The 24,754-nt window shown below is 44.3% G+C and overlaps 1 protein-coding gene across 5 annotated transcripts in view; it reads right to left on the bottom strand.

Annotated features, from left to right (window-relative positions):
* LOC144784964 (vomeronasal type-2 receptor 26-like) overlaps positions 1 to 24,754 on the bottom strand; it is a 96,393-nt gene that overhangs the window by 61,583 nt on the left and 10,056 nt on the right. Inside the window, exon 2 of one of the 5 annotated variants that reach the window (XM_078664084.1) lies at positions 4,538 to 4,765. The exons of the other annotated variants lie outside the window; for them this stretch is intronic. Within the exon in view, the coding sequence (XP_078520210.1) occupies positions 4,538 to 4,753 (216 nt within the window). The 5' untranslated portion in view covers positions 4,754 to 4,765. The remainder of the gene's footprint in view (positions 1 to 4,537; positions 4,766 to 24,754) is intronic. 5 annotated transcript variants of the gene reach the window in all.

Genomic DNA, 24,754 nt, shown 5'->3' with positions numbered 1-24,754 from the left:
GTGCTGCAGTGCATCAAAATATTATATAGTAAATGAGGTCCATAGAAAGAGCAACAATTAAGAGAAATTGAAGTATTTCTACTCATTAAACCACATTAAGGGCTACATCTAGGTAATCTGATTTTACCGATTCTTAAATACCGAATTTTACCGATTCGGTATTCAAAAATCGGTAAATAAGATGTAGGGGAAAAATCGGTATTTTTTACCGATTCGGTAAAATTCGGTATCGAATAGGAATGCATTGGAAATACCAATTCGGTAAATACCGATTCGGTAAATACCGAATCGGACAGCAAGCAAAAGTGAAACTTAACACAACAGCCAATCAGGTGCAACCACCCTCCCCCTTCCTACCAGGAAGTGGCTACACAGGCAGCTGCAAGTAATTAGAAGGTTCTGGAGAGGCAGTTGGAGCAGAGAGACTGGGAGCAGCAGCAGACAGAGTTTGTGCTCTTTTCAAATTTAAACATGGCAAGCAGCAAGGACACAGAGCAGACTGAAAGGAAAAGGAAGCTCAAATTCAGCAACATGGAGCTACAGGTCCTTGTTGAGGAAGTGGTAAAGGTTCACCACAGACTTTTTGGAAAGCAGTCCCTTACTGTGCCAGAATCAGCAAAAAGGAAGATTTGGCTGGACCTCCTACAGAAAGTAAATGCAGTGGGAGTGACCACCAGAGTCACTGAAGATTTAAAAAAGAGGTTATATGACCTAAGGAGCCTCACAAAAAAAAAATTGGCTGACCACCACAAACAGGCCTCTCAAACAGGTGGCGGAAAGAACACTGCACCCCCCCTCACCGACCTGGAGGAGATAGTAGCCACAACCTTGGAGCCTGAAAGCGTCCATGGACTGGGAGAAGTGGACAGCTCGGCGAAAGCTGCAACTAAAAAAGGTAAGATGCATGCACAGCAATCCCCCTCACACCCTCATCCATCCCTCACCCCTTGCAGCTAAGTTACCCCAGTCCCAGGGTCTCTGTGCAAAACTGTAGCAATGCATCATGGTACACGTAGTCAGTTAATGAAAGAGCATGTCACACAGCACTGTAATCACCAAGTCAGTCAAATGAATGCAGACATAATGAAGGGCAGGCAGCATGTACTAAGTGCTATTTCATATGTTTAATTGTAGTGGCTGTGAGACATTTGCACCTAGCTAATATGTGCTCATATGTCCACAGGTCACACATCCAGAAGGCAGTCTGAGGAGGTAGAAGGCACGGCACCCGAGAGGGATGACAGTCATGAGCCAGGTCCCAGTGCATCACAGGACACAGGTGTTCCGAGTGGGCAGCCACCTTCCCAAGAACCTGACATCAGTGAAGAAATGCAGGCCTCCCCAATACCTACACAGTCCCCACTATTGGTTTCGTCACCTGAAATGCCAGCATCCTTTGAAATAGAAACACCTGCTGCACAACCTAGCAGGAGGCATGTCGTTTCCCCACTGCTGGAAATGGAGACAGCTGCTGGTGAAATGGTGGGTGAAGACTCACACAACTTGCCTGAAGCTGCCATCTCTGCCACACTGCAGCCCAGCACAGGGCCTGTACCAAGCATCGGTAGATGCCGCACAGTACAAGGAAGGAGTGTAGGTGCACGTGGGGAGGGGTCCAGTGTCTTCCAAGGCCTGGAGGGATCCATGGTCAGGATTCAGAGGATGCAGGGCAAGGGCATCATGTCCTGTCAAAGACAAATGCGAAACCTCAACATCAACATGCAGGAAATTGGTAGGGGCATCAGGGAGCTGGTGGAAGTTAACAAGAGCATGGCAACAGGCATACATGACATGACCCAATCCATGCAGCAACTGAGCACAAAACTGGACTCTGAAATTACATCAAGGCGCAGGGAGAAGCAGCACGCAGAGAGAACAGAGACATCTATCCACCGCCTGGCAACAGCCACATCCCTGCTATGCAGGCGTAGCATGAATAGTCAGGAAGTCCTGACTCATAACAGCAATCAGCTGACAAGGGGCATAGCCAGAATGACCGGTGCGCTGGAGGCTCTACTCAATGCCCAAAGTGCACAAACTGCTTCGATTGACGTGCCGGACACTGTAGGTAGCACCAGTAGGAGCAGCACGGCAAGCCCCCATGTCGTAGAGACAAGGAGGAGCAGCAGGCGACAGGGTGAGGCTACAGGCCAAACGCCCAGTGAACAGGTTGAGCCACATACACCTGCTAGTGCAAAGCGTGGCCGCAAATAAACTGTTGATAATATGGCCTTCAGCCATTGGACATTGAAATCATAGATTAAAAAGTTTTAGTTGCACATTTGTGCCATTTAAACCTGCCTAGTGACAATATACAACTATGGTGGGTGGATTCAACACCTGTGTGTGTGTGTGTTTGCTCACTGTGAGCATTGCTGTGAAATGCTTACTGTTGCACTTTTGTTCTTTAACATACCTGGAAATATACTAAATAAAACAAAAGCTTGTGCTTTCAATATAGGTTTCAGTGTCATCACTTACTCAGAAATAGTTGCGTGTTATTTCCTCACGTTTGTATCTGCCATCACTTGGTGTTGACACTCCTGCAGGTTGTGTTTCAGGCACAGCAATGTCGTCGTCATGATCCTCATAGTCTGACAACTCCACCTCAGTCCCCTTCTTCACAGCAAGATTGTGCAACATGGCACAGGCAGCAATGATCTTACAGCAGGTGATGGGGGTATACTGCCTTGCACCTCTGCTCTTGTGCAAGCATCTGAACCTGCTTTTCCAGATACCAAATGTTCGCTCAACCACATTACGTGTGCTCTTGTGTGCCCGGTTATATCTCCTTTGCCTGGGTGTTGAGAGGTTGAGGTAGGGGGTGAGTATGAAGGAGCGGAGGGCATATGCACTGTCTCCTAAAAGGTAATGGGAATACATTACTCACATTCATTCATGTACTTCTTACTGCAATAGGTGTTATAGGGGTCACACACTGTGTCTTACCTAGGAGGTATCCTTCACCAAATTCACCTGCAGTCAGCCGTGCATAGATGCCACTGTTTTGAAATATAAAGGAGTCGTGGTTATTCCCAGGGAATTTTGCCACAAGGTCAGTAATGGTAAACTTTGCATTGCAGATAACCTGCACATTGATGGTGTGGGTGGACTTCCTATTCCTGTATATATGTTCTGTGGCAGCAGGGGGACAAATGGGAATGTGCGTGCCATCAATGCAGCCAATTATATTGGGGAAACGTGCCATCTGGTAGAAGTCAGATTTTGTTTGGACCAGTTCAGCCTGGGTTGCAGGAAAAGATATATAATGCTCCATCCTCTGTAACATGGCGTCAAGGAATTTGTGGAAAAACCATGACAGGCTGCTCTGGGTCACCCCACCTACCGCAGCAACCACACTCTGGTAGCTCCCAGAGGCAAGCAGGTGTAGGCTGCACAGCTCCTGCACATGGGGTGGAATAGCGTGTGCCCTTGGGGTAGTGTGCTCCAACAGTGGGTGTAGGTCCCTGATGAGTTCCGTGATGGTGTCTGGGGCCAACCTGTACCTCTGGAGTATCTCTGCCTCTGTGAGCATGAACAGGGTTATCCTCTGTCTGTACACCTGCTCCTCTCTCTGACATCCCCCCTCTCCTCCCTCCTGTAGCCGTAGCCGTCTTGCAATGACATAAAATGCCGCCATTGTGCAAGAAGAATTGCATTTTGGGTCCATTTTTATAAGTTGCACCTGTTTACCACCTGATTCCAATCCATGGTAAATACCGACTCTTAAATACCGAATTTCAAGCAAATTCGGTATTTCTGAGCTTCCCTACATCTCAATATCCATTTTACCACTTCTTATTTACTGAATCGGTATTTTACCGATTCGGTAACTTTACCGAATCGGTAAATTTACAGATTCGGTATATTTACCGAATCGCAAACCGTTGCGATTCGGTAAATTTACCAATTCGGTAATATTTCCGATTCGGTATTTTACCGATTCGGTAGGTAAATTTACCGATTCAGATGATTTTCGGTCTCCTACATCCCGAATGCTCAATACCGGTCGGTAACGGACGAAAATACCGATTTTCGGCCGTTACCGACCGGTAAAGGGCTTCCTACATCTGGCCCTAAGTCCTCCTTCTGAAAGGCACATTTTTGGTGCTGCCTCAGATTTACAGATCCTTGTACATCTGGGGCAGTGTCAAAAAGCCATGAGTGTTGGTGGGAATGCCCACAGCTACACCCACTGCATGTCCGTTTGCTGCAGAAAACTGTGTTGGGGAGGGCCAGATTAGCAAGTCACTGTTAAGCCATGCAAAATGGCTTAGAGCAGCCTTCTAACTATGGGCTTGCACAGAGCACCACCGGAGCATAAAAAAAGTGACATTCCAGTGGCGCTAATGGCTTGTAAATATGTCCCTGAGAGTTAAGTGGGGCAACTGAACTGTGATAGATTGTGGTTCACCTGCTAATACAAACTCAAAATGAGGCAACAATTACGTCTCCTTTGATTATTCTTATTCTTGCACATCCATACGGTTCTCACCTTTTTTCCAAGTCTGTTCCCAATTCAGACAGGAGACATTACCTGCTTAAAGTTGGGGTGCCAATGAATGGTTCTGTCATCAATGGTGAGTTGTTCCTCCCCGGAAGGGCTTCGATGGAAGCTTCCCACTTTGATTCTTGTAGAATTACCCCAATCATGGTAATGCCAGTTAAAAATGTGAAAGTGCGTGGGCGGGTCCCCGAGATCATCGAAGTAGATTTCATCCCCAGAGGAAGTTTTAAAATGAAGATCCCTCATGTAATGATGTAACTGGAAGAAGACAGAGAAATGGAAAGAGGACACAGCAAATAAATAACCCCACATTGCAATAATACCTACAGTAGGGTCCTGACTAAGCTGCTACTTTCATTGTTGCACTGGAGGTTGTGATTAAAGCCTTTTTGGTGGGTCACAGGTCATAAAGGTTCCAAATCAATGCACCACATGCAACTATATTGTCCAGTTTAGTCATGTAGACAGAGCATGCAGGGCAAGAGCTGCTGCACTGGGTTTGAGGCAATGAATGTGCTATTTATACAAGATGGACATCAGTGGTAGAGACCACACCGCCGCTGTTGAAGAGCGTTGGATGCTGGCACTGGGCAGACAGGTCAGAGTGAAGTGAGAGGTGTTGCAGGAGTTGGTCATGATGGCAGGCCATGAAGGCAATAACTGGAGCTATTCAGTGTACAGTGCCTAATAATGAGTTTTCAGCAAAATATTAAAATTGAATGGATTCTATATTTTTCTGAACATTTTTGTTCTAAAGCTGTTATATGATTATTCACCTGCATGAGGAGGCATGTTGGGTTGTTTATCAATCAAGGGATTCTCGTACATACTGGGCTCCCGGCTCCGAGCTTCAGTATTATCACCGGTCAATCTCTGATAATTTTATCTATTGAAAATACTACACCCATATGACAACAGTTCACAGCAAGTGCAAATAGTTTTAACCCTTTCGCTGCTCGGGCCTTTCCCCCCGTACCAAGCCTTTTTTAGGCTATTTTTGGTAGTTTGCGCTTAGGCCCTGTAACTTTTATACCACATACGGTATCCACACCATATTTTTTGTCCTTTTCTGTTTTCCCCCCTGCAAATGGTATCAACAAAGGGTTTGTGGGACTGAAATAACAATGTTTCCAGATTTCAGGGTCTGAGAGACGTTTGTCTGAAAACCAAACATTTTTGCACAGTTTTTGCATGTTACTGGGCCATGGCCTATTTTTTGTGTTTTTAACCTTCTTCCAGGTAATGGTAGAAAAGGGTATGACAGCAATAATGGATCCTGGAAATCTATACATTTTAGAAAATGTGTCAAAAATTCAGAATTCATAAAGGGGTCATTTGTGTAGATCCTTCAAAGTTTCTTCATAGAAACTAAAAGTTGAAAATAGGAAATATTGAAAATGAGTTGAAAAAAACAGCCATTTGTGCCAACTTTTGCACCTGTAACTTATTCTAAGTATGACAGATGTTTGAAACAAATATACCTTTACATCCACTAGACCTTCCTGGTTGTGGGGGTATATATAACTTGTAGGTTCACCGAGAACCCGACGAACCCAAAGCCAATAACTGAGCAGGGTCTTGCAATGGTTTATTATGTGCCGGGTATATAGCAATTCATTTGGGAAAATATATGCAGTGAAAATCGGGATGAAAGACACATATGTATTTCTGAAATTGGAACAAAATATAGAGTTTATAAACAGTAGCTATTTGCACATTTCTGAAATTTGAAGTACCCATAGTAGCATGATAATAAGTGACTTCTTTTTTGCACATTGTCTTTCATTTTAAAGGCAGTAATGCATCAAACGTCAATAGGTAATAACAGTTGCTTTACAATTCTGTGTTACCCTAAGTCTCCTAATAAAAATGGTACCTCACTTGTGTGGGTAGGAATAGTACCCCTGTGGTAAATAAATAAATTATTACCGGATCTATTTTTCGGAATTAATCAATAAACAGGTAGCTCAATAAATAAGAGTCAAGATTCGAGGTAGCTGGAGTTTTACAGGCTTTAATAGGCATAAAGGACAGGAACAGGACAGCCTGTACGGGAATAGGATGGCAGCTGCCGGGGGCAGGATCTGGGAGCATAAGGGATAACTTTTAATAACAGTGCACAATATTTATAGTTAAACAAGATACATTTCATTCAATACAGTAGGCGTAGCAGTAGGCGGGGTTCGTAACAGTCGCGAAAGATAAGGGCAAAATGAGGTAACAAGAAGGCGTGTACAGGGCGTATACATAGACATGTGATGTAAACGTAACAGAATATGTCATAAAAGGGGCGGAAACATGGAGGGGGCTACCTGAGCAGCTGGGACCTTTAACCTAGTGGTGCGCGCAAACTGGCAATGACGTGTTACCAGGGAGAACTGGGGGCTATGACTTCTGTGCTAGAAGAGGAGACTAAAGTCTGGAGTGTCAGAGCGACATGTACCCAGGCATATCTAGTATCTGGTGTTTATAGTACATGTTGATAGGATCCAAAAGTTATCAGGGCAAAGGCTACTTGATACTAAGACTGGTGCATGCATAATTCCATATGTATTGTGTGTGCGAGGAATATTCTATGAATATTAATACAGTATTTCTCTTACATGGAGACATAAAGGCTAGACCATGACGGAAACTATTGATGTGATTCAGTAGCTTAGGAATGCAGAGAAGGAGGGCTGGACTGATAGCTAGAATCATAACATACTTTTGGCAGACTGGGAGGCAGAGCCAGGCCGGGCCGGGCACTGCGAGGCAAGAAGTAAGTGAAGGGTCAGGGATACAGGTGGGGGCTGTATCGCTCCTCGGAGAGGGTTCAGGAAACAAGAGCTGAATCTGAGTCCGGGCCCTTTTGAGGCCTAGAAACGGGGACAATTCAATTAATTAACGTGCACACTGTGAAACGTGGCAACGTAGGTTTACATAGGCCTAATATTCGTTGTTTTCACGAAGACTGGAAACTGGCATACTAGTGATGGACACAACTGTAATTGCGTCTTTAATCGATCAGAAGGGAATACATGCATATCGATCATGCACATATAACATAAGATGGGGAACACGTAGGCACATATAACATGGCAAATTTACTTTTCCACATTCCCTCCTTGTGCCCTACGTTTCCATCAGGAAACATCAATATTCATGATACCATCTATCATTTCGTATAGCATCATTTGCTCGTCTCGAATTGTCTTGGAACGGGACTTAGGACTAGGAATACAAGAGGTAGCACACATGCCGCAAATCGCAGGGCCACATTGTATACAGAGGCAGCAACTGAATATGATCATTACTGCAATACCTAGAAGTGACAATACTTTCCATCCCCAGGCAGATATGATACTCCAGAGCCAACCGGACCATGTCCAGGTGCCTGGATTCTGGTGTAACTGATGGGCAATTTTATGAAGTCTGGTTATAGCTGAATAAACAGACGGCGCGTTATTAGGAATGAAAATGCAGCAACTAGATCCGATGACTCTACATGCTCCTCCTCTAAAGGCCAGTATGACGTCAAGAACGAGACGATTTTGGAGCACAACAAATCTCATAGCAGATTGCTCTTCAGTTAAGTTACCTAGAGCAGAAGTAGTCTCATTCACTACTGCTTCAAGGGTTCTGGTTAATCTACGTATTAACTTACTATTCTGGATAGGTCCTATAAAGAAGAAGAAACCTTTATTGAAGTCTTGATACTGTTCTAGAGTAGTTTCAGTTTGATCGACAATTGGGGACTCGATCTCCCTTCTATGTCTGACGTGTACTAGATGTGTATTTCTGTGATAATCAGATGGGGCTAGAAAAACTGGTGGCAGTAGAAAGGCAATGTAACATGTTCCATCCCAATCGAGGGGCAGACGAACATATGCGGTCTGACCACAAACAAAATAAGAATGACGTGAGGCTTTGAAAATAGATTTCCCACTGTCACTATACTCGACAGTAGTAGTACAATCACTATGTCCTACATGTGCGGAACCATTCTTTCGGACACATAATTCGCCTTTGACTGGTAGTACTGAAATAGCAGGCAAATCTGGAGTAGTATCAGACTGAACATTCAGGACCATAAAATTCGAAGAATAATTACCTAAATTATAAACTTCATTTTCTAGATCTAACCCTGTTCTATGGGGGAGACCTTGCTTGTCTGGAAAACATGTTCTATTCAGAAGGGACATATCATTTGAAGATGACGTTAACGTGGACCATGCTCCACACGAACCATTATGTGAAAATGGATAAGGAAAGAGTGGCAGAACTCCCTTTTGTGTCTGGAAAGGGGGGAGTCGACCACACACCCAACAATTTGTGGCATTGCTGGTCTGGTGTGAATAGTGTAACATTCTTATAAATGTATTATTTCTCATAGCAAGACGATAGGATAGCTCGTGAGGAGGCAGATCACTAAATGTGTGCTCTACTGTAGCATTAGAAAACTTATTTACATGAGAAACTGGAAAACATAAATGTAATGCATAACTTGTGCAGGTAACCATTAAACTTAAAAACAATAAGAAACTTAGAATGACGATACATCGTATAGAGTTTTGACTAACTCTCTCACTATGGGGGTCTATCTCATACATGTCAGAAACCTGTCTAACCGTTTCACCCGAGAGGGACTTAGACAATTAAACTGGCTGACTTATTTTACTAGACCGGAGTCTTAACTTATACTCCTGTTGCGGAGTTTTCTCTAACAGAGGAACTTTCAGTTCAGGATTCGGGTCAGAGTCTGGTTTCAGACAGTCTTTCAGGCAGTCTTTAGAAATGTCCTTCGAAAATGTTTTTTCTCGGACTCCATGGAACTTCTTTAGATGAGACAGATGGACCCACCCCTTGCGGCCCTCCAACTTCACGGCCGTGCGGGTGGTCAGAAGGACTAGTCGTGGCTCCTTCCAACGGGGCTCCAGTGGACTTGAACGATCAAAGTTCCTGACCAATACGAGGTCGCCTGGAATGACCTCATGCGGTTTCACTTCGGTATTGTCTGGAAATGCGGCGGCAACCTGTGAACGACAAGAGTGTAGGGCAGACATCAAGGACGCTAGGTAATCTGTCAGCATATTACTGGAAACATCTGTAATACTGCGGGGTCTAGGTGTACCCCACATGTTTGGGGGGCGGCCGAATACGACCTCATAAGGGGACAGACCTGATCTGGAATGTGCAACCATTCGCATATAAAATAATGCAACTGGCAGGGCAACTAGCCAGTCTACACCTTTCTCTTTACATGTCTTAGCAATACGGATTTTCAGGGTCTGATTATGTCTCTCTACGAGACCGGCTGCTTCAGGATGGCGCACACAATGGAACTTCCACTGGTACCCTAACAAAAGGGAAACATGTTTCATTAACTCAGATGAGAACGGCTGGCCGTTATCAGAATACACGACCCTAGGGAGTCCATAGCGGGGAAAGAATTCACGAACCAACTGCTTGGCAGTGGTCGCGGCTGTGTAATCTGGGACTGGATATGCTTCTGTCCACCTGGACAAAGCGCATACAACTACGAGAACATACTTGAAACCTCGACATCGCTCCATCTGAATATAATCCATCTGGAGGACTTCAAAAGGGTGGTCAGGAGGTTGGAATCCACCTTGTTCCACCGGGACACTTTTACCTGGATTGAACTGGCAACATATCATACAAGTACGGACTTTCTGCTTGGCTGCAGCTCGTAAGTGTTTGTTGAACCAAAGGTTCTGAATACTGTCTAACATAGCTTTTTCTCCTAGATGTGCTGGACTATGTGCGGTATTAATAATGACTTGAACCATAGAGTCGGGGAGAAACCATGTGGCTTTTCCCTTCGTCACCCATCCTTGATCTGTCTGGACCCCTCCTTGTTCGGACCACTTCTTGATTTCTTCGGGAGTAGCATGTAACTGTATGTCTATGACATCTTGTGTAGGGTCCTTGACTGTCATACAAGTAGTCTGATCTAGAGTGAATGTCTGTGTCGTGTTAACTGGAATGTCTGGAGTCTGAGCTGTTAGCTTGGCTGTTCGATCTGCTAGATCGTTACCTTGGGAAATGATATCAGTAACTTTCGTATGTGCCTTGCACTTCATGATAGCGATAGCTGTCGGTAAATGTATTGCATCTAACAGAGCTTGAATGAGGAGACCATGCTGAATCTTGGTTCCATGAGAAGTCATGAAACCTCTCTCCTGCCAGAGTACTCCGAAGTCGTGTACAACTCCGAATGCATAACGTGAATCTGTATATATGTTTACTTTCAGGTTCTTGGCACGTATGCAGGCTTGGGTCAGAGCAACTAGCTCTGCTGCTTGAGCAGACAGGGTGTCAATACGATGTGTTTCTATAACTTCAGTGTCAGTGGTCACTGCATACGCGGCTACTAGTTCTCCTGTACTTGTTCTCATACATGAACCGTCCACATAAAGTGTCAGGTCGGGATTAGGTAATGCAATGTCTGTCAGGTCTTGTCTTGGCTTGGTCATAGTGTTAATGACTTCCACACAGTCATGTGTGGCAGGATTTGAAGTAACTGACGGTAACAGTGTAGCAGGATTTAGAACGTTGCAGCGTCTGATTTCTATGTGTGGCTGGAACAATGTCAGTTCATAACCTGTTAAACGTGCAATTGTCAAGTGCTGAGTCTGTGTTCGGTTTAAAAGAACTTCCACGGAGTGTGGAACTTGTACTGTCAGGGAGTGTCCTAATACTATGGAATCACTTTGTCTGATAGCTAGAGCTGTGGCTGCAACTGACTTGAGGCACGCAGGCAAAGCCTGGGCTACTGGATCTAATGTACTAGAAAAATAAGCACAGGGCTTGTACTGTCCCGCTTGATCTTGTGTGAGAACAGATAATGCAGTACCATCACGTTCTGTGACAAAAAGCGTAAAAGGCTTACTGTAGTTCGGTGTTACTAGAACAGGTGCTTGGCATAAGGCTTTCTTTAATTCATTAAAAACAAGTGTATGTTCCTGGGTCCAAGGGAGGACAGTCGATACGGCTGCCTCCTGTGTCGTTAACTGTATCAGTGGCTTAGCTAGAAATGCATACTGAGGAATCCATTGTCTGTAATAAGAAGTGAGGCCAATAAAAGCACGTACCTCCTTCTGTGTCTTGGGCTGTGGAAGACTCGCTATTAACTGGATACGGTCTGGTGTCAACTGCCTACCCCACTTGGACAGTAAGTGGCCTAAGTAGATCACTTGCTGGACACAGAACTGAAGCTTCGAAGGGGACACCTTGTGCCCCTGCTCGGCCAGGAAATACAGAACTGTAAGTGACGCACGCTCGCAGTCACGTTCAGAACGGGCTGTAATCAGTAGATCATCGACATACTGGAGCAGGGCAGTGTCAGCTGGCATGTGAATATTGTCTAGTTGTCTTTTAAGTGCTTGACTGTAAATACTAGGACTTTCTGTGAAACCTTGAGGAGCTCGTGTGAATTTATAGCTCCTTCCATTTAAACAAAAACCGAAAAGGTACTGGCTGTCTGGATGAATTGGGACACTGAAAAATGCATTCTTGAGGTCGATGACAGTGAAGAACGTAGCTTCAGAATCAATTGCTGTTAATAGGGAAGAAATATCTGGGACTACTGGATACTGGGGTATGATACATTTATTAAGTTCTCGAAGGTCAATCACTAATCGATATACTGGAGGTGCATTTGGATCAGTACGTTTCATGACTGGAATGATAGGAGAATTACATACATTGGAGTCAGTTTCTACAACCACTCCTTGAGCAATAAGCTCGTCAATAATTTTGGATAAGGCTGCTACCGCCTCAGGTGGCAATCTGTACTGTCTGATTCGTGGCAAGACTATACCTTGTTTGAGAGTCACACGATGGGGTGTGATTTGCATAAAACCTACATCAGTTGGACCTTGCGCCCATAAATGCTGCGGTACATGTGATAATCTTGGATCAAAATCACGTAATACATAGTGACCTTTAAAGTCTCTTAAAAACAATCGGATTCCTTCTGGGGAGCAGCAAATTACTGCACCTAATTCTTTCAGTGTTTTAATACCTAACAAATTTTCTGGACATGATTTCGTAAGTAACAAATCAGTAGTTCGGGACAATGGACCAACTTCTAGAGAAACTGGTTTTGAAATCTCGTTAACAATAGGCTTTCCTGAAAATCCAAGGGAAAAATTTTTAGAGCCTGAGAGCGGAGCCCCTGGAACCTCGTCATGACTGATAGTAGTCCTACTTGCCCCTGTATCAATCAAAAACTTTCTGTCTTTCCCTAATACTTGACTGTGTACATAGGGACCCTCTTGATCTACAGGTATCTCGATGAGAGGCAAGCCTACCTCCCTCTCTAGGCTGTTTCATGAATACTGTTGATACTCTGGATACTCTGTCTGGGCATACTGGTACATTTGCTGTGTAACATGCTGTGTTGCAGCGATAGGCTGCGGTGCTGGAACTGTCTGTTGTGCATTCTGTGGTGACTGAGAAGTCTGTGTAACTTGTTCTTGTCTAGGCGGACGTGGTCTTTCTTTAGTCTTACCAGTTGCTATGTTGTGTTTCAGAACTGCACACTCGTTTATAAAATGACCTGGCTGTTTACAGTAATTGCAAGTCCCTTTAACGGGAGCTGCAGGGTGACTGGCTTGATTCGGACCCCTCTTCTGACTGTCTTGTGGAACAGATTGTGCAACTAACACTTTCATTTTCGTGTCTTTCATACGTCTCTTTTCGTGTTCTTGCTCTTCCCTGATTCTGTTCTGGTGATACTGGAGCATTTGTAACATTTGGGACGGGGTACTAGCTTGCCAGGTACTTTCGACTTTCAAAACTCGATTTTTAACTTGTGGACTTGAATTCTCGACTAGTTTAGTAACAAAAAGATGAGGGTATGACTCGCTACTTGTCTTCAGACCACTGTTGATAATAAAACATTTTTCAAATCTAGAATAAAAATCACTAGTGTCTTCATCCTGTTTCTGTTTGCATGCTGAGATTGCATCCCAATCTTCCTTTTTCGTGGCTAGTAACCTTGGCAAAACTTGTATCAATAACTCGGGCAATTCTTTACATTTGTCCCCAAGACCGGTACCTGGTACTCGTATTTTATCTTCAGCTTCTAGAGCTGTCCAATCAATCTTTTTCTCTCCCACCTCCCATTCTTTTTCCTTGAGTTTTTCATATACCCCTGCGGGCAACAGGACCCTTAGCATTTTAATGATATCTGGATACGTGTATTCTCCCATACGGAGCATGTCTTTTAATTCTCGATGGAACCCTGCTGGGTCTTTGTCGTGACAGGGAATTATTTTCTTCATCTCTAAGAGTTCCATCTTTGTGATAGGGGTGTAAACAAATACTCGTTGCATTTCACCACCCGCTGTCCTAACTGGGTGTACTTCTCGTAACGGATTCTGTCTATCTATGTAAAATGATTTACTTTCTGGAGGTGAGACAAACAAAATGCGGGTTCAGAAACGTTCTATATTTGTGGCGCTGTTCTAGAATAACACTAATTAAATCAGTACCTAAACCTCTCCATCTATATTGGAGTAACTCGTTCAGAACATCATGTAACGGACCTGGATCAGAATGCTGTCCCTCATACAGTGTAATGAGGTGCTGGATCATATACATACCCACCAGTCGCTGCTCGGCTGGGGGCAGTTTCAGAAACATTTGTGCCACTATTTCGCCTGGAAAAGTGGTAGAATCAGTAGCCCATCGGACTGCTGATCGGACTAGTTCTTGTTCATGCATAGTACTAAGTTCACTATAACCGATTCGTGATTTCAGAATGTGATCGGTAGCTTGAAATACTTGTTCAAGAGAACCTTGTTCTGGTGCTGGAGGAGGAAAAACTTTCTTGTGTTCTAGGCGTGAATGTCGGTCGGGAAGTCTAGTTTTACCTACATACGCTATTCTGGTGGGATTCTCGTCGTCTACCTCTTCGGTAGCAGAATCGTCTTCTTTCTCGCTTACTCGTGCTGCTTTACGTTTCTCGTGTAACCTTATTATTTCCTTACGAATTTTCTTGTACATACTCTCTATACAACTTAGTGTCCTGTGTCTTCCCTCGGCTATATTATCACTCCACCTTGTCAGGACTTTCATTTCGGTTGGATCTTTAGTCGGATAATCTTGTTCCCTTATTAAACAATTAATTAGAAACTTTAAAAGCATGAGCTGGGTCTCAGCTTTCCTTTGAGACATGGCTTCGCCAATACTTTCTGGGTCTGTTCCTGTACGGATGAAACGATATATTCTGTCTAGATCTTCTTTCATATTCGGTAGGGTGTCCAAATACTCGGTCACCCGTCTTACACGCAATGAAGATATGACCATATCATTATTGCCTGGGACTGGATCATAACGTCATTCGGTAAGAGCTCGCCTGATATCTGCAACGGACTGCTGTTTGGGCGTACGCTGTAACGCACGTTCATGTAACTCAAGTAGTGTCACACGTTTGTGTTGGGGCGGGGTACGAGGAGGATCTCCCCCCGCGGCTCCTAAACTGGAATCGTCGACGGGTACTGTACGGGCGGGCAGAGTGACTGATGTAGCGGGTACTTGTACTGTGGGCTCGACCGGGGGTACCGTAACAGGTGCTGTAACAGGTGCCCCGGTGGCTGGAGGAACAGGAATTACATTATTTACAGGAGCTGGCGGAGCAGGATTTGCATATTCTGGGACTGTGTCGTCCAAATAGGACGAGAGAAAAATATCAGCTGCGGTCGGTTTGTGACGTAGCTTAATCGGAACTAATGGCGGCGGAAAATTACATGGTGCTTCCGGGGTTGCTTTCGGCAAGCCCTCGGCAAGAAGAGGATACATACCCTTAATAAGGGCATTTCTCTGTCTATCTGACTGTTCGGCATTAACTCGTTCACCTACTTCGATTAATTCCCTTTCTTGGGCTCTTTCTGAGGATTCTCTACTTAATTCTGACTTTCTGATTTCTTTTTCGGTTCTTTTATGAGATTCTTTGCGCCATAACTCGATGGCATCTTTCTGGGACTGTCTGGCTTTCTTTTTCCATAATGCTTCTTCTACTCGCATGATGCACTAGGCATCCCACGTACCCGATACGGGCCATCTATATTTCTCGTCTAATTCCTTGGTGTACTCCACCCATAAGTCTAGATATAATATGGCACTTATGCCATGCTTATGATACATAAAATGACCTGGACTGTCCCTAGGCGGGACAGGAACTGCTTCCTCGAGCAGACCTTTTCTAGTTCTTAACTGACGTAATTTCGAGAACAGAGGCATAACTGAGGCTGGAGTCTGGACACAATACAATACACGATAAACACAATAATAATAACTGAAACAAATCACTCATACCACGACATTGAAAAACACATGAAATAACATTTAAAACAACAGTTCGGACAGAATATTACCTGGAATACTGAGAACAGAAACACATGAATTTCTCGAGAACAGAACTTACTAGACTGACTAGATGTACTGCTAAAACAGCACGAAACTTACCGGTCCCATAAAGAGACACGTCAGGACCCGCATCCACCTAGGTGGACACTTCGTGTTGGATCTGTGTACCCAAACCCACGGACCAGAGACAAATTAATTGACCCTGTCTAGATACTACCCCAGCAACGGTACTCACTGGGCAGCAAGAACGGAAGGCCTCGGACTGGACTGCTACGACGACGGACGGACGAACTTCGGACTTCAGTTACAGGTGGGCCTCCGGATACCTCGGACCTTGGACTCTCGGCTTGGGCTCTGGTCGGGACTCGCCGCGTTCCTCCACCGCCTCGTCTGGATGCTGGACCGCAACCTCCGTCTCCTCCGTGGGCCTGAGGGATACTTGAAGCAGAAATATCTGCACATGCACGGTATGATTCCGTCACGGCTGCAGAGGATCAGGGGGCCTGCGTGGCTTCTCCGGCGCGTGGGGAAAGGGCAAGTCCCTGTTCGGGCGCCATTATGTGGTAAATAAATAAATTATTACCGGATCTATTTTTCGGAATTAATCAATAAACAGGTAGCTCAATAAATAAGAGTCAAGATTCGAGGTAGCTGGAGTTTTACAGGCTTTAATAGGCATAAAGGACAGGAACAGGACAGCCTGTACGGGAATAGGATGGCAGCTGCCGGGGGCAGGATCTGGGAGCATAAGGGATAACTTTTAATAACAGTGCACAATATTTATAGTTAAACAAGATACATTTCATTCAATACAGTAGGCGTAGCAGTAGGCGGGGTTCGTAACAGTCGCGAAAGATAAGGGCAAAATGAGGTAACAAGAAGGCGTGTACAGGGCGTATACATAGACATGTGATGTAAACGTAACAGAATATGTCATAAAAGGGGCGGAAACATGGAGGGGGCTACCTGAGCAGCTGGGACCTTTAACCTAGTGGTGCGCGCAAACTGGCAATGACGTGTTACCAGGGAGAACTGGGGGCTATGACTTCTGTGCTAGAAGAGGAGACTAAAGTCTGGAGTGTCAGAGCGACATGTACCCAGGCATATCTAGTATCTGGTGTTTATAGTACATGTTGATAGGATCCAAAAGTTATCAGGGCAAAGGCTACTTGATACTAAGACTGGTGCATGCATAATTCCATATGTATTGTGTGTGCGAGGAATATTCTATGAATATTAATACAGTATTTCTCTTACATGGAGACATAAAGGCTAGACCATGACGGAAACTATTGATGTGATTCAGTAGCTTAGGAATGCAGAGAAGGAGGGCTGGACTGATAGCTAGAATCATAACATACTTTTGGCAGACTGGGAGGCAGAGCCAGGCCGGGCCGGGCACTGCGAGGCAAGAAGTAAGTGAAGGGTCAGGGATACAGGTGGGGGCTGTATCGCTCCTCGGAGAGGGTTCAGGAAACAAGAGCTGAATCTGAGTCCGGGCCCTTTTGAGGCCTAGAAACGGGGACAATTCAATGAATTAACGTGCACACTGTGAAACGTGGCAACGTAGGTTTACATAGGCCTAATATTCGTTGTTTTCACGAAGACTGGAAACTGGCATACTAGTGATGGACACAACTGTAATTGCGTCTTTAATCGATCAGAAGGGAATACATGCATATCGATCATGCACATATAACATAAGATGGGGAACACGTAGGCACATATAACATGGCAAATTTACTTTTCCACACCCCCGCGACAGGAATTGTCTCAAAACCCAACATAGACACACTTCATTTTTACAGTGAAAACTGAGCCTTTTTTTGCAAAGTGCCTAGCTGTAGATTTTGAACCCTAGCTCTGCTGGCACCTATACCTTGTTGAAAATTAGACACACAGGGGAATCCAGGATGGCGAGACTTGTCTGGCTCTCACCAAGGTCTGTTACCCAGAATTACTTGCAAACCTCAAATTTTGTAAACAAAAATCACATTTCCCTCGCATTGTGTTGAAACGTGGGTAGATCAAAGCAACTAGCAGATTCTAAATACACATTTATTTAATCCTCTTTCCTTACTTACTTAATCTATGCATTCTTATGATGAAAAGCACTGTCAAGTTGCCTGCAATCATTATCAAAACCTAATATAAGCCTACATTACACACATTCTATGTTTTGTTCCTGTAGTGTCAGGTGAGGTGAATGCATGAGGACATGAATGATGGGATGTTTGAGTAGTTAGATTACTAATATTTGTATATGTTCAAGGGTATTTATACAACACTGATACGGAATCATATGTGTTTTTAAAACCTTGGTATTTATAATTGAAATATTTATATGATATTCACCCTGCACTTGTGTTATTGTGAGTCCTTGATATCATACAAAATATAGTGGAAGTATGTCTTTTTAAAAACTATTTTGAGTTGCCTTGGATTCCTTCACATTCATCCAAGGCACCCTACCACATACAATAGAAAATGTCAGACTGGGTCACCTCAGTAATGAGGAGGTAACATGGCCAGTCCTAGCCAGCTATAGACCATATCCGCAAAGAGGAGTTGTCACAGCAGCAGAAATGTGTAGACTTTATACAGCTATAATTACACTATACAGACAACGAATACAATTTGTTATGCGAGACATAACATCAGCCCCAGCAAGGGCTGTTCAATCTGCACAACCACAATTGTAGATGCCCACAATTAGTCCAGTGACTGTTAATGCAGTTATGGGTAAGGTTCCCTTAGACCAGAGCAGATTCCATTCTGGATTGCACAAAAGAAATCAGCTTGAAGCAGCATTTCCCCATACAGGACCCCAAGATAAACATAGAATTCTCACAACGTGCCTTCCTTCGGAGATTGTTCCCCCAGTAGAAAACTGCGCCACTTGGGGCACAGTAACTGCTGCTATTTATACAACATCAATAGCTGTTGCCCATGCCCTGGATCAGGGAATGAAACCTATTAGCAATTATTCTACAGTCTCCTGAATTAGTTCTAGTTTTATTAACCTCGTCTATGCTAATGACAAGGTCAGCTCATCATGCAGTACCACTGGAGCTGTGCTTATGACGAGCTGACCTGTCATGAACAATGGTAAATCTGGGAATGCAGCACAGGAGAAAAATACCCTGTAGCATTGAAGGTGTTAAAGAGGAAGCAGCAGCATTCGGTGGTATAGCAATGTCTCACCCAGATACCATTAGAGAATCAGGAGTGAGAACTGCCAAAAATTATTATTGCTCAAGCCTATACATCCAGAGGTTGAGATAATTTGGGAGCCAGGCCTAACAAACCACTAATGAAGTGTAATTCTGAAAAGGATAACCCCAAAACAGGCACACAGTCTTCAAAAGAATGCTAGGATAATAAGAAAAATAAAGACAAGATTAAATTACAAGGTGGATCTCCTTCACAGGAGTCATCTGAGATGAGCTACAATTTGCATAATTATGAAACAATTAAACAGCTTTAAATGTATAAGGCCACTGATACATATCCTTCTCGTTCCTTTCAGGAGTCATCCAAAAAAATGCTGGGAGAGAGGAGGTCGATCAGAGCACAGATTGGAGGAATACGGGAAACCAATGAAGGAGTCACAATGCTCATCTGACTTCATAATAAAAAAGAGAAAACAAAATTCCACAGTAAACACCAAAATTTGAAAAGAAGAAGGTGGCTGAGATAAAAGACATGCCACACATATTGAGGACTCTGCTTCAGAACAGAGTGGGCTCTGACTCTGCTAGACAGCAAAACAGAAGTCACAATAATTTGCTAAAATCATCTAGAGTGTCTGGCGGCAGTAACAACTTGTGACTATATTCAGGTACAAACACCGGACCAGAGGCTAAGGGGGCTCATTATGATGGCGGAAGGACCGCCACCGCCAGCCATGTGGTAGCAGTCCTTCCGCCATTGGACCGTGAATTTCCCCCGCCACATTACGATGGCGGGGATCTAGACTGCGACCATGGCAGACGAAAAGACCGTCCACTATGGAACCACCACAGGTAATCAGACCGAATGCCTGGCTGAGCGGCCTGCATGCATAAAATGGTGGTGGTGCCTAGCAGGCACGTCCACCATATTATGATGCAGGCTGTGAGCCAGCCTTTCCATGGCAGCGACACCGTCATGAAAAGGCTGGTGGATATCCTGTTTGACGCTCCATTGCAGGCCCCTAACGGGGGGATGTCTGTGCATAGGTACCCCCCTACGTTTGAGTACACTAAGTGGAAGCCACATCGTGGTGCCTGCCACGTAGTGCACTGCACTGCTCAACATGCATTTTCAACATTGCAGTGGGTGCTGCTGTCATTGGACAGTGACACAGTGTATGCTGGGGAGGAATAGGTTGTTGCATGTACTTTTCTCAGTGATAGCAATAGTAAGGCTGAGGCGATCCTGGTTTTAATGGAGCAACTGTGCCTAATTGACATATGGAGATATAAGTTCTCAGAAACCACTGGGTATATACATTATTTGGCTGTACACAACATTTACACCTGCATTGAGTTTTAGTAAGTGTCCAAAACATTAGCTTGCAGAGTAATTAAATGTGATCATCTTCCGAGGACCTACTATGACCACTCACCAATAATTTTAGATTTAGCACTTCCTCCTTGAACATTTGAGCTATTCGCCTGGTGCTTCCCACCCTATTCCTTTTTAGATACCGTTTTAATGCAGAACTTTATAATAACATAGGCACAGTCGACAAGTTTGCGACAGTTTGAGAGACATTTAAAGTCTCTATCGGGGGGGTCACCATTGCAAAGCATGTTTGGGTTCTCAGGTCTTTGAGAGGTAGTCTCATAAAACTGGAAGTATAAATTGCACAGTTAGAGAGGGAACATCAAGGTTACAGTGATCCCCAAACCCTGCATGACATCAAGACAAAGCTTAAGGAGAATTATGACATGGTGAACAGTGAAATTAATCACTTGAGTAATACTCAACTGCTAGGATGTATGGGGAAGGTGAAAGACCTGGAGCTACTCTGGCAGGGCTGATGCGGTCAAGGAGAGACATGGAACAATCACAGACATTTTAGACAAATCTGGACAGTCCCTCTATGACAGTGAAAATATAGCAGATAGATTTTGCAGATACTATGCCGCTTTGTACAATTCATGAATTACTGCCAACTTTGAGGCTATACTTGATTACATGGAGCACATACTCATGTTGTGGCTCAACCCAGAACAAAGAGAGCACCTTATGACCCCCCATGGAGCCTGCTGAGATTCTTGAGGTATTAAAGAACATGTGAGCTGTGGATGCCCCTGGTATGGATTGCCTCACTGTCTTTTTTTACAAGACATATCATGAATTGCTCCAACTCCCCCTATTTACATTATACAAGGAGATGGGTGATGCTAACAGTATGCCGTCTTCAATACAGGAAGCATTGATTTTCACTCTTTTTAACCATGTAAGCAATTCAATTAATGTTCCTCCTATAATCCCCTGTCACTTTTAAAATATTGACACCACGATTTTTGCTAAAATCTTGGCAAATAGACTAGCTTCATTGGTCCCATTTATAGTCAGTCCCAAACAGGCTTCATGCCAGGCCATAGCATAATGGTTAATCTTAGAAATCTATTCTTTGTAATACAACGCGTTGACCCTGAGGTTAAAGCAACTGCTGTTTTTTTAGATGCCAAAAAGGTGTTAAACTTCGTGTAATGGGCCTTTATGAGGAATGTTCTGTGCCGCATTGAAGTTAGGGAAATATTTCTGCAACTAGTGAATGTGCTAAATATGGCCCCTTTGGCTTAGGTTTGCATTGGTAATTTGGTTACAGACCCCTTATGATTACTGTAGGTACGCAATAGGACTGCCCATTATCACCTTTGCTATATGTGAATAATTCAGAGCTACTGGCCTGTGCTTTGGGAGAACATCATTGCCATAGGGGGCTGCATTTTCCTGGTTCCCACCTCATCATATAAGATTATGCGGGAGACACGTTGTTGTATATTCACAAATCAGAGATGAATCTTTCTCCTGTTCTCAGTGAGATGACTCTTTTTGATGGCCTTTCTGGATTGTACATTATCTGGCAGAACACGATAATATTTCCTCTCACTCCATCCACAAGTCTCTCGACATTTGAATTTCCCTTGCAATGGAAATCTGACTCAGTGCGGTACCTTGGCATCCAAATACATATGGACCTGGTTATAGTAATGAATGATAACTATGGCACAGAGATTCACAAACTAGAGACTGATGTTGATTGCTGGACCACGGTGCTGGTATTTTTAAGCCTTTTACTGCTTATGAAGGAATCACGCCGTCATGAGCCACGGGTGGCGTGTGCTCATGATGGCGTAGTTCCATCATGCGGCTGCCGCTCTGCCCACGCAGCATTAATTCTCCGTCTGTGCGGGCAAATTAATGAGCGGGCGGGACAATGACGGAACCACGCCGTCATGAGCACAGCCCGCCCGTGAATCATGATGACGTGATTCCGTCACGAGCATGGTGGTGCCCCTCTCACCCCCCACTCCCCAGCGCCGTGGCAAAATTAGCGCCAAGGGGTTACTGAGGCATATAGCCCTAATGACAGTGGTTATACTTCCTAGGTTCCTGTTTCTGTTTCACAATACTGCAATGTTACTCGTGAGGTCATTAATTGCTACCCTATGCTCACTAATGATTAGGTTGGCCTGGGTTGGTAAAAAACCCAGGGTTAAGTGGGACATTCTTACTTTGCACATACGGCAGCGAATCCATGCACAGAAAAGACGACACGACTCTAGACAACACTATCAGTCGTGCATACAGGGCAATCTTCCATCTATCCACCTACACATCGCCTGCTCAAATCTGCCTTGAATTTGGGCTACAGAAACAAACAGTGGCGAGAAGAGGCGCATATATAAAAAGTTGGCGGAAATCAGAGATTCTGACCATGGATCCCTAAACACCCAACTTTGGGACGAACTATCTACTAGAGATCAATCACCCGCATGAAATTACTTAAAAGCATCACTGGAGACCTTGGGATTTACAAACCCCTGGGAGTCATCGACCGACCTCAAAACCTTCAGAAAAGTGGTAACGAAAGTAACCAAGATGATTTCATCCATAGGGGATAAAGACACCCTGGCTAAGATGGGCAGTGTTGAAAGATTACAACGCTCTGAAGCCAGAAGAATACTTAAAAATGGGCCTCACACAGACAACAAAAAACACGTTTTTAAACATGCGCCTTGGCAACATACCGATACTACCCCATTTGGCACCTTGGAAAAGGGAAAGCTCAGCAAACTTTTGCAGACTCTGTACATCAGGAAAAGAGGACCTTATACACATCATCTGTATCTGTACAAACCTCATGGACATAAGGCGATCCCTACTTCAGGTCCTATGGAACCAGAAGGGTGTAACAAGTTGCAGGCAGACTGTAATGCTCTGTTTTAATCCTGAAGAGACTCATTTAAATTGTAGACTAGCAAAATTCTTCAATATAGTGGCAAGGAGACTCATGAAACAATCACACATCTCACCTAAAGTACCTGCCAAGCCAAAGCTGGTGCTAAGTCCATCGGAGTACTTTGTTCCCTTCAACTTTATGGCCTTTATCAAAATATATTGTGACTTTTATGATCTTAATAAGCGAGCCTACCCGCTCTTCTTATATTTTAATTGTACTTATGGTTTTCTCTTATACATTTGTAAGTTTATATATTGCGAGTTTTTATTAACTGTACAATAAACAAACCTCAAACCTTACTTTGCCTATAAATATGGGGGGGTTGAATACACCATACCTGGAACTGTACTATAGGGCAGCTTAGAGTTTGCATGCTCACTGCTGGCTTTATAGGCCATATAACTTGCTGCATCTGTACATTGAGAGATAAGCAGCTGCCCCCCCTTTACCTCTCTCAGGCTCTTTTCTTTGACCCTTTGAGGTGTCACTGTGCACTTGGCTCAATTAATTCAACAATAGATGCCTGGCACAATTTATTGTCCAAAGTACACCCCGTATGTGCATTTTTAATTGGCAGGGTATGCTCAGACGTGGGTCCCTTAATCACTTTGCCACTGGATTCAATCTAGCCTGGCTGATAAGGGTTGTTACCCCATAACTGGACCTAGGATTCTTGTTTCCGGTACAGGGAAGACCTGGCTTAGCATTTCGGGCTGGACTGTTCACCTGAGGACAGGGTCAAGATTGATTTGCATATGGTTGGGTCGGAACTTGGGTGGTGAAGTGAGCTAAAGAACAATGATGGATTCAACCTAGATCTGTGACTGATGATGAGCATCTGAAATGTTTCAGCAATCCTTCAAACATTTCTTCGCCCTAAGTTGGCTGGGTATGCCCACACATATGCCCCTTGTTCGCATCACAACTGGATTCAAGCTAGCCAGGCTGATGCGGGTGTTACCCCAAAACTGGCCCCAGGATGCTTGTTTCCGGTCCAGGAAAAACCTGGCTTGACAGTTCTGGATGGACTGTTCCCGTGAAGCACAGCATCAAGACTGATTTGCATATGGCTGAATCCAAACTGGGGTGGCGTAGTGTGCTAAAGAACGATGATGGATTCAACCCAGATCTCAGACTCGGTTTGGGTGTCTGATGAACTTCAGCACTCCATTCATCATCTCCTTGTGTTTCCTTGTTTGCCTTAAATTGGCAGGCTATGCCCAGACATGGGTCTCTTGCTAACTTTGTCACTGAATTCAAGCTAGCCTAGCTGATGAGAGCTGTTACCCCGAAAGTGATACCAGGATTGCTGTTTCTGGTCCAGGGACCACCCTGCTTGGCCGTTCGCGCTGGGCTGCTCCCATGAGGTACACGATCAAGACAGATTTGCATATGGCTGGGTACAA

This window comes from Lissotriton helveticus, chromosome 10 (assembly GCF_964261635.1).
Source record: "Lissotriton helveticus chromosome 10, aLisHel1.1, whole genome shotgun sequence".
NCBI lineage: Eukaryota > Metazoa > Chordata > Amphibia > Caudata > Salamandridae > Lissotriton > Lissotriton helveticus.
This window is presented reverse-complemented; position numbering and strand designations above follow the sequence as displayed.